The sequence below is a fragment of the Ovis aries genome, chromosome 2 (assembly GCF_016772045.2).
Source record: "Ovis aries strain OAR_USU_Benz2616 breed Rambouillet chromosome 2, ARS-UI_Ramb_v3.0, whole genome shotgun sequence".
Classification (NCBI taxonomy): Eukaryota; Metazoa; Chordata; class Mammalia; order Artiodactyla; family Bovidae; genus Ovis; species Ovis aries.
In genome coordinates, this window is record NC_056055.1 from 132,443,556 (window position 1) to 132,459,426 (window position 15,871).

At 43.1% G+C, this 15,871-nt stretch overlaps 1 protein-coding gene across 3 annotated transcripts in view; it reads left to right on the forward strand.

Moving 5' to 3' along the window:
* Positions 1-15,871, forward strand: part of PDE11A (phosphodiesterase 11A) — a 462,517-nt gene that overhangs the window by 405,140 nt on the left and 41,506 nt on the right. For all 3 annotated transcript variants that reach the window (XM_042243674.2, XM_004004552.6, XM_060409727.1), the window contains exons 16-18: positions 1,720-1,797; positions 8,503-8,566; positions 15,479-15,553. In XM_042243674.2, the coding sequence (XP_042099608.1) occupies positions 1,720-1,797; positions 8,503-8,566; positions 15,479-15,553 (217 nt within the window). The remainder of the gene's footprint in view (positions 1-1,719; positions 1,798-8,502; positions 8,567-15,478; positions 15,554-15,871) is intronic.

Genomic DNA, 15,871 nt, shown 5'->3' on the forward strand with positions numbered 1-15,871 from the left:
CAGGTCCCCTGCATTGCAGGCAGATTCTTTACTATCTGAGCCACCAGGGAAAGCCCTTTGCTGCTCGGGGCAACTGTTATTCCAAAAGCTTGTATTGTATCCGAGCTCTGCCACTTACCAGCTGGGGCCAGTACACCTAATACTTCTGAGCTGAATAAGGAAATGGCAACCCACTCCAGTTGTTCTTGCCTGGAGAATCCCAGGGATGGGGGAGCCTGGTGGGCTGCCGTCTCTGGGGTCGCACAGACTTGCACACGACTGAAGCGACTTAGCAGCAGCAGCAGCAATCCTTACTGAACAGCTACTGTGTGTCAGGCAGTCTGCTAAGTGTTTTACATAAATCCTCCCATCAACCCTAACCTACCCAAAGTCAGTCATGTGCTTAGTAAATGACAGAAGTCTGCCTGGAACAGTAAGGACCCAGGTGATGATGGGGACTCCAGACAAGAAACGGGAGCCAGTAGCACTCGGCCTCTTGTCCTTTGTCCCCCAAACTGCAATGAGTCAGCACTAAGTGTCCAAGATCCTACTCTGACTTCCACCATAAATGCCATGGTAGCGTTTTCCAAAGTGTGTTCTTTACAACATCAGTGCTATGGGAGTCCATGGTCAAGTCGAGTAGGCTTTTCAATGTCAGCGTTTTGTAGAGCCTTCAAAAGGCAAATGTGGGTGGTGAAACTTCAAGGATCACAGGAAGCATTTCTCAAACCCACTTAGCCAGAGCACCCCCTTTACCTGCAGCACCTCCTCAGACTAGCATTTTGTGGGGTGCACGTTGGGAAGCAGTGTGTCAGGATCCTTTAAAGAGCCTCTCATTAGGAAGTGCCAAAAATGTGAGACCTTGGGAAATGATTCTTAAAGAACCAAAGTGGTGATGTCTTTTTTTCCTTTCTCATTATAAAAATGAAAAATCATAAAACTAGATTAAACAAAAGTTTTGAAAATAGGAATGGCATCCTATTTTCACAACTTGAGAAGCTTCCCTTCTTTTCTTTTGCGTATCCACACATCTCTACATGCATTTCCACAGGCTTGTGCATCCACACTTAAAATGTGCTGATATTAATGCTAAACACATTGCATATCATCTTACTTAATCCTCACAATAACTCTGAGTCAGCAAATAGGACCCTCAAGTTACAGATTAGGAAATTGAGGTTCAGAGGGTTTAAGTGACTTTCCAAAGTTGCACAGCAAGAAGTGACTGAGCTATGGTTTAAACACAGTTATTTCTGACTCCATAGCTGATGTGCCTAAAGCCCTGAAATGATGAAACGGTTACTTTTTAACTTCTACAAAAGTATTTGTCCTGAATTTACTACCAGGGAGTTTATATTATCTTGGATGATCATACAGGTCAGTTCTATGTTGAATGATAAAAGAACATTCTGGAACTGTTCCCGCTTTTTATGTGTCCTTGCCTCCCTTCTCTGACTTTTTCATTAAGAGTCACAGGGCTTCACAGCAAGAAATCCCAAATGCGGGACCACACTGATTTCTGTTTTATGGCCCGATAATCTCTTCTGTTGTAAATACATTTGGAAATGATTGTGGCTTTTTGTCAAAGCCTCAACATTTTTTAAAAAGTGGTTTATTTTGATAGCACTTTAGCCTCATGATTTCAAATATTAAATTACTTGGTTGAGGTGGTCTTATATTTTCCCATTAATGTGTTTATATCACCACACAGACTGAGAATTTTCATTTGATTTCATGCAGGAGGAGAACAGAATTCTTCGAACTTGTCAGTAAAGGAGAATATAATTGGAACATCAAAAACCATCGTGATATATTTCGGTAAGAAAAAGCTCTTGTTTGTGTGTTTATTCAGTATTTGAAGATTTACTGATGCTTTTTTGACAATGCTAAGAGTGCACAACTGATGTTTAAAGTACCAAACCTTAGCTTGCATTCAAACCATTCAGAAACTAGTTGAATAATTACAAAAAAGATAGAGAATATGTCTTTTCATCTTCTGATTTATTTTATATTGCCTCTTCTCCATACATTTGCCTTCAAAATTAGGAGATGTTTGAACTAGTCGTGTTTCAGCAGGCATGCAAATTGCACTGGAGATGGGATTTTGGGACCTTGGAAAACAGTTTCACAGAACAAAGGAAAGTGGAGAGTTAAGTTGGGTTGTTTTGTTTTTAGAGATAGTAGACATTTTAGATGGAAAACCAATCAAAAGATTTTTGTGTTTGGAATAAGGAATCTGTTCTAGACTTTTCATGGAACTTCTTCTCAGTAGTTTAGGAAAGACAGCAGCAAAATCTCATTTTTCCTCGGCACGTTTTAACCACTTTTCCCCACTGCAGCCACTCCAGCTGGGTAGGCACTCTTCCTCTTTCCCTCTGCCCCGGCCTTCCACCATCCTCACCTCACCCATCCGCAGACTTAGTGCCTTAGTCCTGTTCCACAGCTGTTTAGTATTCCTGGGAAAGCTTGTGAGGCCAGGATTCTGGGCTCAGTGCATCTGCCCCACAGCTGGGCAACCACTGAAAACACCCCGGGGACCCTGGCCCAGCCCGCAGCCTCTGCCCCCGTCTCAGAACGCAGAGCCTGCCTGCCCCTTGCCTCCGCAGTTGACCCCCTGCTCACCGTCTCACCAAAGGGCCCTCTACCCCCCTCCTCTGCATCCATGCTTCGCTCTGTTATCGTTATAGATGACATTCTCGTTGTCCTTCCAGAGGTGGTATCGGGGGCCTCCTCTTGTCAACACCTCCATCTCAGCTTCCTATTCTAGGTTCCTATTCCGGGCCCTCCTCCCCCACTCCCCACCCCTGACCTCTGACCTGGCTGTGTCAGTTTTACTCCTTTTGACATTTTCAAAATCTGGCTTTTAGTTTTTTCCCCAACATGACCTTTCTAGGCTAAAAAACATGCTTCCATCTCCTCAGTTTTAAAAAAAAAACATCATCCCTAAAGTCTGCCTTCTTCTTAAGGTCCAAACATAGTTTTCTCCTGTCCTTCAATCCCACAGCTCAGCCACGCTCCTCTAACTTCGTACAAGGCAATTTCTTTCTTTTTAGATCACTCAATTCCACAATAATTGGAATACAATTTTCTGTAACAAATCAGAACATTCTATAATGTTCCTGGGGTATTACTCCCAGTTCCCATACTGTGCACAGCGTTGCTCTGTTTTTAATTCCTTGTTTATTTTCAGACTACTGTCAGAGCATTTCCACACATGTGTACCCATGGGAAACATACTATTTAGTGTCCATCTGTTTCTTCAACATAAATTATATATTTACATATCAACCTGAACTAGCTTCTTCACTCAACTGCATGCCTTGGAATTCTTTCCGTGTCCATACCAGCATCATCTTTGATTGCTGCATAGCATTCCAAAGTATATCTAGTATTTAGAGTAAATTCTTCGACTGAGGAATTTAGTTGCTAAAATGTGATCTCTGCACTTTTTGAAAAGTCACCAGTCACCTCCCAGGGATCATATCCTACGACCTTTGTTCTCTCCAGCTTCCTAGATCTCTTCACAGTCTGAATTGTGTTGGCCTTTCCTTTCTTAAAACTCTCTCCTGCCTTGGCTTCTGCAAAGCCCATGCTCTTCTGAATTTTTTGCTATCTTCTGACTCTCCTTTCTCCTATTTGTCTTTCTCCAACCCTTCCTTCTCCGTGTGTGTGTGTGTGTGTGTGTGTGTGTGTGTTAGTCACTCCGTATGTCTGACTCTTTGTGACCCTGTGGACTGTAGCCCTGCAGCCTTCTCTGTCCGTGGGATTTCCCAGGCAAAAGTACTGGAGTGGATTTCCATTTCCTTCTCCAGGGGATCTTCCTGATCTCCTGCATTGCAGGCAGATTCTTTACTGTTTGAACCACAGGGAAGCCTCCTCCTCCTTACTACTCCCCTAAATGTAATCTCCCCTCAAGGAATTCTTTTGTTCCTCAGTATCCTCCCAAATTGTCCTACCAGAACCACTGGGGTCTGGCCTCTCTCCGGAACACAGCTCCTAAAATGCCAGTGCTTATTGTGTGTTTCCACATGAGTATTTTCCCACAGAGGTTTCCAAACTTTTCTGCAGGGAACCCTATAGGTAAGAAAAATCTTATTTGGAGACAAAGTACACAGAGCAGAGATGAAGTCTGCAGGAACTCTCCTCTCCCTGCAGCTCCGCACCCCCCACCCCATTTCACAGCTGGCTTCTGACCATGTGCATGTCAAGGAGGGGGCGGTCTGGGAAACACCATCCCAGAGAATTTTAAAATAGTAATAAAACCAACTAAAAGTTAGCCTGCTTTTTATCATCACCATGTGCCTGCAATCTAAACAATGTCAACGATGAGACATGCATCCCAGAGAAAATTCTTTTGTTGGTATAAATTCTAAACAATTGCTGAGGTTACTGCTGAGTATCAAAATAATTGCTCTGAAAGCTTCAAATTAACACAGTATTACTCATCCTTCCATTGTCTATGGATTGTACACATGTAAGTTAATTCCCAAAACACCCAGTTTTCCCGTCAGCCCTAACACAGGTGGACTCGGGATACGCTTTCAAGAGCAAGTTCCTAACGGCTCAGAACCTGTTGACCTCACTCCACATGCAATTCCCCAGCCTTTGGGGATGTCACCTTTCTGCTTTTAAGCAGTATATTTGGAATAAACAATGGTATCGCGGTGATGGTAAAGCTAAACAGAACCTGAGTTACTTCCGTACTGTCATTTTCTGTTGGCCGTTTGGGATCTGTATTTGTGTGTAAAATTTAAAGCAGTGAGACAGATTGTCAACTGCAAGGTGTCATCTTTTTGTTTGGTAAACATAAAATGCAGTTCATACATGTAATCTTTCACTGAATTGAAAATATCTTTTAAATTAAAATGTATTCCTTTTTTAAAAAATTATTGAAGTATACTAATCTTTAAACACTGATTGACAATGTTGTGTTAGTTTCAGGTATAACAGCAAAGTGAATCAGTGTTTTTTGTATAAATATATATATACACACACATATACATATGTGAACTCTTTTTTAGATTCTTTTCCCATATACATCATTACAGAGTATTGAGCAGATTACCTATGCTCTACAGTAGGTCCATATTAGTCATCTATTTTATATATAGTACTGTGTATATGTCAATCCCAGTCTCCCAATTTATCCCCCTGCAAATAGTTCTCTTTTTAGTTGCAAATGCTTTTAAAACTAGAGAACAAATCAAGAAAGTTATGATTATCTCAAGATAATTATTGAGGCAATTTTGGCAACTAGAAGAGAGTCGTGGCAGCAGTGAGCCACTGGGAGTCTCAGACACTCTAGGGTCACATGACCTCTTCTGACCCCATGGCGGACATTCCTGGCCTTCATTCCTGCAGTGGCACTAAGCAGATTGCACCATCTAAGTGTAAATCAGACTAGAGTTATGCAGACATCGAGACACAAACAGTTGCTGCAAGCTCCCTCCCTCCTCTCTTATTCCAGAGATGGCCTTTTAAGGACAGAGACTGACTCTAAAAAATAAGCTAAAACTGCCCGTTCACCTCCTTCCGTTCTCCCCTTGTAAGTGCTCATGCTTATCCTTGCCTCTCCGTCCCCGCATTTCTTGGTTTTATGCCCTTTTTAGTTATACTTTCCTACCAGCCTCCTTGCTTCCACTCTCTCCTTCTTTAAACTATTCCCACATCTATTAATACCTCTTAATTAATAAGAGGTATTAAAGTCCTCTCCTTGAAGCTTTGGCCAGGTGCCTCCTTAATTGAGCCCCCAACCTTAACTGACTCCCTTCACCAATTGGATAAAGGTTTTAGACATCCGCCATCCTCCTCCCCAGCCTTTATTCTGTCTCCTTTCTCCATACAGACTTTCTGGCTCCACTGTATTCACTGCAAGTAAAGATGTTCTGTCAGACTGTTTGGATCCCAGCCCTAGTTTTGATACCGCCTAGTGATAATAACCTCAGGCAAGGTACCTAACCACCTCCCCCCACCCCGCCCATCCAGGAAGGCAAAACATTCTCTGCTTTGGAAAATGGAGATAATAATGGTATCTCTACCTCATATAGAGACGATATAAATCACTCTCTAATGCCTGTTCAACACGTGTGTGCTAAGTCACTCAGTTGTGTCCAACTCTTTGCAACCTTATAGACTGAAGCCCACCAGGCTCCTCTGTCCATGGGATCCTCCAGGCAAGAATACTGGAGTGGTTGCCATGCCCTCCTCCAGGGGTCTTCCTGACCCAGGGATTGAACCTGGGTCTCCTGCAGCTCCTGCACTACAGATGGAGTCTTTACCACTGAACCACTGGGGAAGCCCCATTCAATAAATGGTAGCTATTAGAATTCTCATCATCAGAGCACCTTGCAGATACTCAATAAATTTGTTGATTGACTGATTAATGTTGACGTGAATTTGAGAAGTAAGCTTCAAATTATTGAGTAGATGAGACTTAAGTAATGATCAACTATGGTACAAGTAGGCAAGCTCACAGAGATTTTATTTCCTGTCTGGGAGAGAGACTACAAAGTCCAACGCATTACCTACAGTTTTGTCCCTCTCTGGTCCCAGCAGAGGGTCCTAAAACGGTCCTAAAATGAAAAGCACTGGAGTGGAACAAGAGGGGTGCGGCAGCTTTGTGATAAGCACGGAATCCTGAATCCTTTCCTTCCTTTGGGAAAGTTACTTAATCCCTCCACACTTCCATTGACCTCTCTGCTGCTGCTGCTGCTGCTAAGTCGCTTCAGTCGTGTCCAACTCTGTGCGACCCCATAGACGGCAGCCCACCAGGCTCCCCTGTCCCTGGGATTCTCCAGGCAAGAACACTGGAGTGGGTTGCCATTTCCTTCTCCAAGGCAGGAAAGTGAAAGTGAAGTCGCTCAATTGCGTTGACTCTTAGCGACCCCATGGACTGCAGCCCACCAGGCTCCTCCGTCCATGGGATTTTCCAGGCAAGAGTACTGGAGTGGGGTGCCATTGCCTTCTCCGTGACCTCTCTGGAAACTAGACATAATAGCACCCTGTGATGAGGAGTCGCTTAGTGTGAGGTTCGTTAGTAGGTAGTGTGTACACTGCTTAGCAGAGAGGCAGGCACATGGTGAGGACTGCGGAAGCGCGTCACAGACCAAAGATGAACAATAGGCTGATGTGTCTCTCTGCACCGGTCTTAGCTTGGCAGTGTTTGGAGTTAGATGCTGCCTGCCTCCGAGAGCGCTGCTCCTAACTGGTGCTGCCTGAGTGCTCTTTGAAAGACCTATTGTTACCTGCCGGTCTGCCTTGCTCCCTGGAGTAGTTTCCTGGGGAAGTGACACAAACCTCTCACCACCATCCAGGCCTGCTCTGCCATCTGGGAAGCAGACGTGTTTCTAAGGCGTTCAGACCCAGCAGGGTATGAAATGTTAACACCTGACGTCAGGACAGCCCTCTGACCTTTAACAACACACCCCTTTCTTCCAAAAGGAGTGAGCCAAGATGTGGTTCCCCAGCTCAGATCCTTCACTACTCCTCATCACAGGCAGCTAGCTTTAATACAAAGAGAGATTTGGGGCAAAGAGTGTGCCTGATTTTTTTCCCTTCCCACCACACCCAGTTAGGAGCACCAGGGCTGCAACTGGTGTTGTCATAGCCTCCCTCTCTAGAACTCTCCAGGTGATGGTGTCTGTTTGCTTCTTTCCCCTTTTAACCCTTGTCTTGGTTTCTTGCAGACCCTTATCTGCCGATTCTTTATTCTTCCTTAAAGGTAGTCTGTTTAGGGCTGAATTGTACACTGCTTTTCATGGTTTGCATGATAACTTATGTTAATATGCTCATGTACATTTTAAGTTTTGAAACTGGCGTTCCCCATATTTTTTATATCCAGGGTTCAGTGTGGATTCTAGATAAACCAGTAGAAATCTGCCCCTCAAAGATCTGATCCGGATCTTGCCTGTATTTTCTTATGTGCTCAAATTAATAAAAGCTGTGGCTGAATATGTTTCTTCTTCGTAACGCTTGTAAAACAGGGTTGTAGCCAGGTAGTAAACTGGAGTGAAACCGTGTGTCTCTCCCTCGTAAATATTAGCTCTGTGGAGCCGATAAAAATGCCGGAGCCCCTAACAGGGCAGGCTATTTGCCTTTTGCTGTGGGTTTTCTTCCGTCCCCATCCATCAGTGATACTTTGGTAAATAGGTTCACCAGCTATGGTAGTATTATATACGGATTCCCTTGCTGAGTGTTAAAAATAAAAAGCATCGTCCATTACAAATTATTTTCAGCAGAACTTGCTTGGTTCAGGTACGGAGAAAGCAGGACTTGGCTTTCCTTGATCTACCGCAGGCAAAACAAAAGGGCCACCGAGAGGGAGCGCGAGCTTTGTCCTCCGAAGCAGTGTGGTTGCACGATGGAGATTTAAACATGGGACCATAAACAGTGCTTCCCTTGTGGAGGTAAAGAAGATGTGAGCTGGCCTTGGTCCCATTTTATTTATTTACGTATCTAGGACAGGTTTGTTTAGGAATGCAACAAAAGATTATTCAGGCTGTTTTGTTTGGTTCTGTTTTTCAGATCAATGTTAATGACAGCCTGTGACCTTGGAGCCGTGACCAAACCGTGGGAGATCTCGAGACAGGCGAGTGGTGATTAATGGCAGGGCTCAACCGAGGGGGGACTGGGGGGGACAGTATTCCCAGAGCCCTGTCTGCCAGGCACTGAAACCCGAGTCAATTTGCATCAGTATTAACGCGGTGTAAAAAATAGCAGGAGGCCGAGGGGCGACATAGTTTATTGCCCAGCCTTTCTTTATCATGCTTCCACTGAGAACTAATATTTCTGACTCTGTAAGATTTTTTTCTTTTAACACACTAAATCCAAATAACACTTTGGCCATTTCTTAAGGCAGGAGTTTCAAACGTAGTGTTTTTGAATAGGTAACCATGTTTTAGTACAAGGTCCAATTTTTCACATCTGGTGAAAAAAAAAAAAGGAGGTAAAAAGGAAATTTGATTTTTTTTTAAGCCTATTTAGAAATCAGAGGGCTCTTTGGCCAAAATATGAGGTATCTAATTTAATTTGTACCAAAAATTTAATGCATTTACTGGTTTCACTGTTCAAAAGTGTTAGTTCTAGAGCAAGAATAGTTTTTAATCTCATAACTACCCAATTTAAGATTTGATTAATTTAGTAGCTCTTTCCGGTTTATGAGGCAGCTCCTGGGTGGGCTGTGGGGTCTAAAGCAGTAACTTGTTATCTTAAGACTTGACATTTGAGGGAAAATAAGATACATTCACATAACAATAAAAACTAATATTTATTGACTGAGTAACTGTTAAATGTCTGCTTTGTAAGTGTTATAGCATTAAATCCTCTGAGGTGGGTGTTGTTACTGTAGGGGCTGAATAATGGCAACCCAAGGCCATCAGGTCCTAATCCCTGGAACCTGTGTTACCTTAGAAGGAAAAAGGGTCTTTGCAGATGTGATTACGTTAAGGACCATCATTATTATCATCTGGATTATTCAAGAAGGCCCTCAGTTCAGTCACAGGTGTCCTTAGAAGAGAAAGGCACGGGGATGGCACCTTCACAAGAGGAGAAGGCAAGGCAAAGACAAGGTGGAGACTGCAGCGGTATGGCCCCGGGAAGGAGGATGCTGGCAGCCACCAGACACTAGAAGAGGCGAAGGACAGACCCTCTCCTCGAGACTCCGGGGGGCCATGGCCCTTCCAGCACCTCAATTTCTGCCCAGTGAACTGATATTGAACTCCTGCCCTCCAGAACTATAAGAGACGTCATTTCTGTTGCTTTAAACCACCATGTCTGCGGTAGTTTCTGGCAGCCCTAGGAAACTAATTATTCCTATTTCACCAATGGGAAAAATGAGGCTTAGAAAGGATACATAGCCTGAGGTCACACAAGTGTAAGTTGCATAGCTAGGAATTCAAGTTCTAGCAGATTAAGTTCCAAAGTCCTTCTTAACAGTGTTTTATGCTTTCTTACATTAGGAGGCACCCGTTAACCTTTTTAAATAAGGCAAGTGTGCTGGCAGAATGGGCTGTGTTACCACTAAGCTCAAGATCTCGGTGGCTAAAACCAACAGATCACCTGGAGGCGCGTGCCTCCGGGGTTGGCTGGCGCCTCTGTCCTCACGCTGGACTGGGGCTGATGGAGCAGCCACTGTCTGGATCATTCCAGCAGAGGCCCGGGTGGGTTTTTCACTCACTGGAAGTTAAATGTCATGCCCCCAACAATTCATTGGCCAGAACTTACCACAAGACCCCGTCCAGCTAGGAAATGCTATCCTTCCCTGTGCCCAGAAAGTAGAAAGCGAGGAATAGTTGGTGAAAACATAACTCCCACAGTTTGCCCTTCTAATCACCAAAAATGTGGTTCACTCTCCTTCCTGCAAGCAAAATATACTCATCCTCCCCTCCAAGGGAGATGACCCAAACAGCCCATGGGTCAAGGGGCTAAGCTCAAAGTCCAGGATCTCTGGGTGATACGTGCGCACCCCTACAGCACATCTGGATGTAAACCAGAGGCCCAGACACACCCAAAATGCAGCACACAGCACACACCCATGCCGCAAAACACTCAGATGACACTTCCAGCTCCATGGGGCGTCCTCTGCGAGGGCCCTGATTCTCAGGGACATGCTCCCCAATTTGATATTTTCTATGGTTTTTAGATCCATCCTGGGAGATCATTCCTTTTCCACCGTCCTCCTTGGTGAGACTCAGAGGTCAAACTCTCTCAGCTTATTTCCCCTCTAAAGAAGGTTGAGTGCCCCAGGTTTAAGTTTTAGATATTCACAGGCTTGTGAGGGGGTTTTAGCACCAAAAGCCTCTTAAACATTGAGCCTCCTTCTTAGGTCTTTGATCCCAGTCATTTCCATTTGCTAATAAGCATTTCCACAGTTAGATCCTATACAAACTTCTTAGATCTGTATTTCTTTGCTTCCTTACATTCAGGAAGAAGGAAATAGAGCACACGTACATCTTTATTTCTCTCTTGACCGTTAATCTCTAGTATTTGGTGCCCAGTATTTGGCACCAGTGAGAAAACTGTGTAGTCAAAAATTATTTCTCTGGGCCATTTTGTCTAATTGAAAGGATGTAGTGTGTGTTCCCTAATTCATTCAAAGTTTTGTTTTTTTTTTAATTGGAGGCTAATTACTTTTCATTCAGAGTTTTTAACTGTGTGTCACTGGCCACACTCTCTATTTCATTCTTGTTGTGAGGCTAAGTAAGTCTTGAGATCTTTGTCATTCAAAATGTATCTCAATTTTTACTTTCACAGTTTGGGGTTAAGAAGCAGCTTCATATTCTATCCCTATAAAAGATCCAGAAGTTATGACTTTCTCTGTTCCCTTTCATTTCTGATTATACACCTGCCAACCCTTTTCTGAGCTCACTTCTTATAATACCGAGCAAAACAGTCAATAGCAGCCATCACGTGCTTTCTTTTTCAATCTCTTCCCCTAAGTTCCTTAGATTCAGTATTTGCTTTATTACAGTATTTGCGTTACACAAACTATTTTGCCACCATGTAAGATGGATCCTCATCCCTATAGCTTCTAACAACCATTTCCTCACTTTTTTATACTTGACTCTCGAGCCACATATTTTAGGGTTATTCCCTTTCTTTCTTTTCCTTCCTTCCTTTCTATGAATAGCAGTACCTCACTTCCATACCAATTTTTGTGTTAGTAAAGGCTAAGCTAGGCTTGACTGCAGTAACAAATATATTCTCAAATTCAGTTGCTGAACACAAATGAACGTTTTTATCTTGCTCACATGACAGCTTGGTGCAGGTGGCGCTGTTTTGCTACAGACTCTGCTCTAATAAACAGACTCTCTTCCAACTGAGTCTTGGTTTTCACTTTAGTGTGACATGATTGAAGTGGCTCAGACAGTTAAGAATCCGCCAACAATGCCAATAAAGGTCCATCTCGTCAAAGCTATGGTTTCTCCAGTAGTCATGTTTGGATGTGAGAGTTGAACTATACAGAAAGCTGAGCACTAAAGAATTGATGCTTTTGAACTGTGGTGTTGGAGAAGACTCTTGAGAGTCGCTTGGACTGCAAGGAGATCCAACCAGTCCATCCTAAAGGAAATCAGTCCAGAATATTCATTGGAAGGACTGATGCTGAAGCTGAAACTCTAATACTTTGGCCACCTGATGCGAAGAGCTGATTCATTGGAAAAGACCCTGATGCTGGGGGGGATTGGGGGCAGGAGGAGAAGGGGACGACAGAGGATGAGATGATTGGATGTCATCACCGACTCGATGAGTAAGCTCTGGGAGCTGGTGATGGACAGGGAAGCCTGGAGTGCTGCAGTCCATAGGGTTGCAAAGAGTCGGACATACTGAGCAAACGAACTGAACTGAACTGACAATGCTGGAGACCTGGATTCAATCGCTGGGTCAGGAAGAGCCCCTGGAGAAGAGAATGGCTACCCACTCCAGTATTCTTGCCTGGAGAATCCCATGAACAGAGGAGCCTGGTGGGCTACAGTCCATGGGGTCACAAAGAGTCAGACACGACTGCACGACTAAGCATGCACACACGCTTGTAGCTAAAAAGCAGGTTATGGTGGAGAATTTGCTGGTCGCGTAGCTTATTTCTTCATCTATGCCCACCTTTCCCTCCCTCATGTGGGATGGCCTCCCTTAAAATAAAGTTTGGGAATATAGTGCAGAGAAGATGTAGGTAGCTTTTCCAGATACTATATGGGGAGTGGCCTCTATGATAGGGGTGGAAGGTGGTGGAGAGTAGGAAACAGTTAGGAGGACCGAGGATAATAGAGAAGATTAGAAAGGGGATGGATGAGGGACGCTGTGCCAGGGCCATCAGGACCCCAGTGAAGTGCATGTCACAGATAAAGGAGCAGCAGCCCACCTGGGAGTCAGAAAGTGACAAAGTACTTGAAAGGAAAAAAGCTACTGCATTGAGATTATAGAATGAAGAGGCCCAATGGCCACTTGTAGGTGGTCTTCTTTGTCCCTGATATAAATATTATTTTATTTTCAAGATTTGAACGTCTGCTCACTGATGCAGAAACTCATGAGGTCAGGGAAATAAAACATAAAACCCTGTTTTTCTAAATGTTTCCATCAGAAATCTTGTCACAACTCTAAAGATCTCATTTTTGTCTCCAAATTGAATGAGTTAAATGTTTTCAAAAACTTACTCATTTCTAGTAGGATGTTAGGAAACAGTTGGACAGAAACAATAGAAACTTCTTTTTAAAATAGAAATATCTTTCCAATTTCCTGGATGCTGATTGTTTTTTAATTCCCTTTGAAGATGTTTTCTCACTGGAGTCTCTTTCACTTGGCCTTCCTTGCACACAGGACTCTAAGCATGCGGGTTTCCCCAGTCATCCCCCAAGGACTGATTAGCATCTCAATTTCCTTCTTTAATAAAAAATTCAATCAGGAGCCACTTTACCAGTTGTGACAACTGACATCAGTTGGTATTTTCTTGTAAGTGTACAAGATGAATAAATACTTTAGGATGAAAGGTCACAACTGCAGCAGTGCATGATGAGAGGTGGTTCATGTTTGGGAATGAAGTACAAAATGAAACCACTTTAGAAAGCTCAATACAAGGATTTTGTTTTAATTTCTTTGCTTTCCAGGGACTACTGACCTCTTCGGGACTCCACCTCGGGGTGACCTGCTATACACACGCACATTCCTTAGTGCAAAAGATCCACCTCAGAGGAGTCCGAGGGAGAGTTCTGGAGAGGCCAGGTCCTTAGAGGGCCACTTCTTCTCTAAAAGAAGGCCAGAGAGCAACAGGAGAGGCTTGGCGTGCTAATGTGAAAGGCAGTGGCAGAGGCTGGAGAGAAGTGAGCCGGAATCCCAGGAAGATTCAGTCAGTTCCACCTAGTTTTATGCTATTGAATTTTTTAAATGTTTAAAATCTGCGCTGGCCATTTCATTTGTTAATAAATGACTCTATGCTTGCCACTCTCAGATGTGTGTGTGATACATATTCTTTTTTGTTTTATCAATGGCTACCATTTATGGTTGATAAAATCTCTTGAGAGATATACTTAGGTAAATAATCTTGATTCTCTGCACTTGACCAAAATTAAGCCACTCTAACCTTTGCCAGACCTAAGAACCTCATCTTTATAAGAGCCTGGAATTAGCCTGGAAATCAGGTCTTCTTGCCATCAAGTTGTCTGAAATTTGTTTTCTGTTCTTTCAACATTTTGTAAATCCAGCTAGTTCATCTCAGAGATTTCCCAGATGTTCACCATGGTGTTGTTGAAAATATCCGGTCAGCTCTTATCTGTTATATCAGTTTTATTCCCATAAACCTATTGATAGAAGCACAGGACTTGGGGGGAAAAAAAATAATCTCTGTAAGTCTGACCATGATCAGCAGCTTCTAATCATCCATGCTAATAGATGATATGTAGAAAAATATATTTCCTTACTTTGGAAATATCTGTGTGGTTTACAGTAGAACAGCCATTCCATTGTGCTTGTTAACAACTAGAACCCACCATAAATAGTTATTTACTATGTGGATGGAGACAGCCTAAAACCAAATCACATTCTTCAAGTCATATCATAACATACTATAGGACTTTCCTGGTGGTACAGTGGATAAGAATCTACCTGCCAATGCAGGGGACATGGGTTCGATCCCTGGTCCAGGAAGATTCCACATGCTGCTGAGCAACTAAGCCTGCGCAGCTTCTGAAGACCTTTCACCTAGAGCCTTGCTCCACAACAGGAGAAGCCACTGCAGCAAGAAGTCCACACTCTGCAATGACGAGGAGCCCCTGCTCACCACAGCCAGCAGCCCCCCAGCAGCAGCCAAGACCCAGTGCAGCCAAAAACACATAAATAACTATTTTCCCCCCAAAATACCAGAAAGGTCTGGTATGAACAACAAATCTGGCATTAGTCCTGCCCCTTGACTGATTGCTACAGTAGGAAGCAAAGGGTGGGCCCTGGGGTTAACCCTTCCAGAGTGCACACAAATACTGGTAGGGGGACATGGTTAAAAAGTTTCTATGATGGCAGAATGTAGCCAGGCTAAAATATGTGTGCAACAAAGTAAAAAAATCTGCACAGAAACAACCAAAAAGTTGGCTGAATTATTATTACAAATATAGTATCATGATCTGTTATAATGTCAATTATTATTAGGCTAGTATTTGCTTCATTTTTCTGGATAAGAACATTCCCTCCCTTGAAAGTTACATATCCATGCCTCATCTGATGTGAGCTCTACTCTCAGAGATTGTCTATTGGCATATGTCTAAGGATTGCAACTGTACTTCACTCTATTTCAAGAAAAATAAATAAAAATACAATGCACAAGATCGAATTAAAAGGAAATCAGGTTCATTGATTAAATTCTATCATACTTTCAAACACAAAAGGTTAATGAACTTCCTCATAAGCTTTTCAAATGATAGTCTGTCTTGAGGGTAACTGCCATAGACATAAGCCAGAAATAACTTTTGTGTCTCATGATGAATTATATATGCCCATTAATTAAAATATTTTTGTGTTTCAGGTGGCTGAACTTGTAACCAGCGAGTTCTTTGAACAAGGCGATCGGGAGAGAGCAGAACTGAAACTTACCCCTTCAGTAAGATCGTCCATTTCTTATGATGTATTTACCCTTTCGAATGACATTTCAAAATAACTTCAGAGTGCACCTTGAAAGGCTGAGAATGAATTTAAGGAAGGACTCTTGAAAGTTTCAAACTTTAATTAAACTTAGATGCTAAACACTGTTATTCCCAGGTTTCTGATTAAGAGGGCTGATTACTTAACAAGCATTTCCTGTGTTCCCACCCTGGGAGAAGCAGGCACAAGGGAGGATTGCAGAGTAATACTTGAATAACTCAAAGCCCAGGGCTGATGCTTCATATGCAGTCAGTGGCTACGTTGAAACAGACAGACA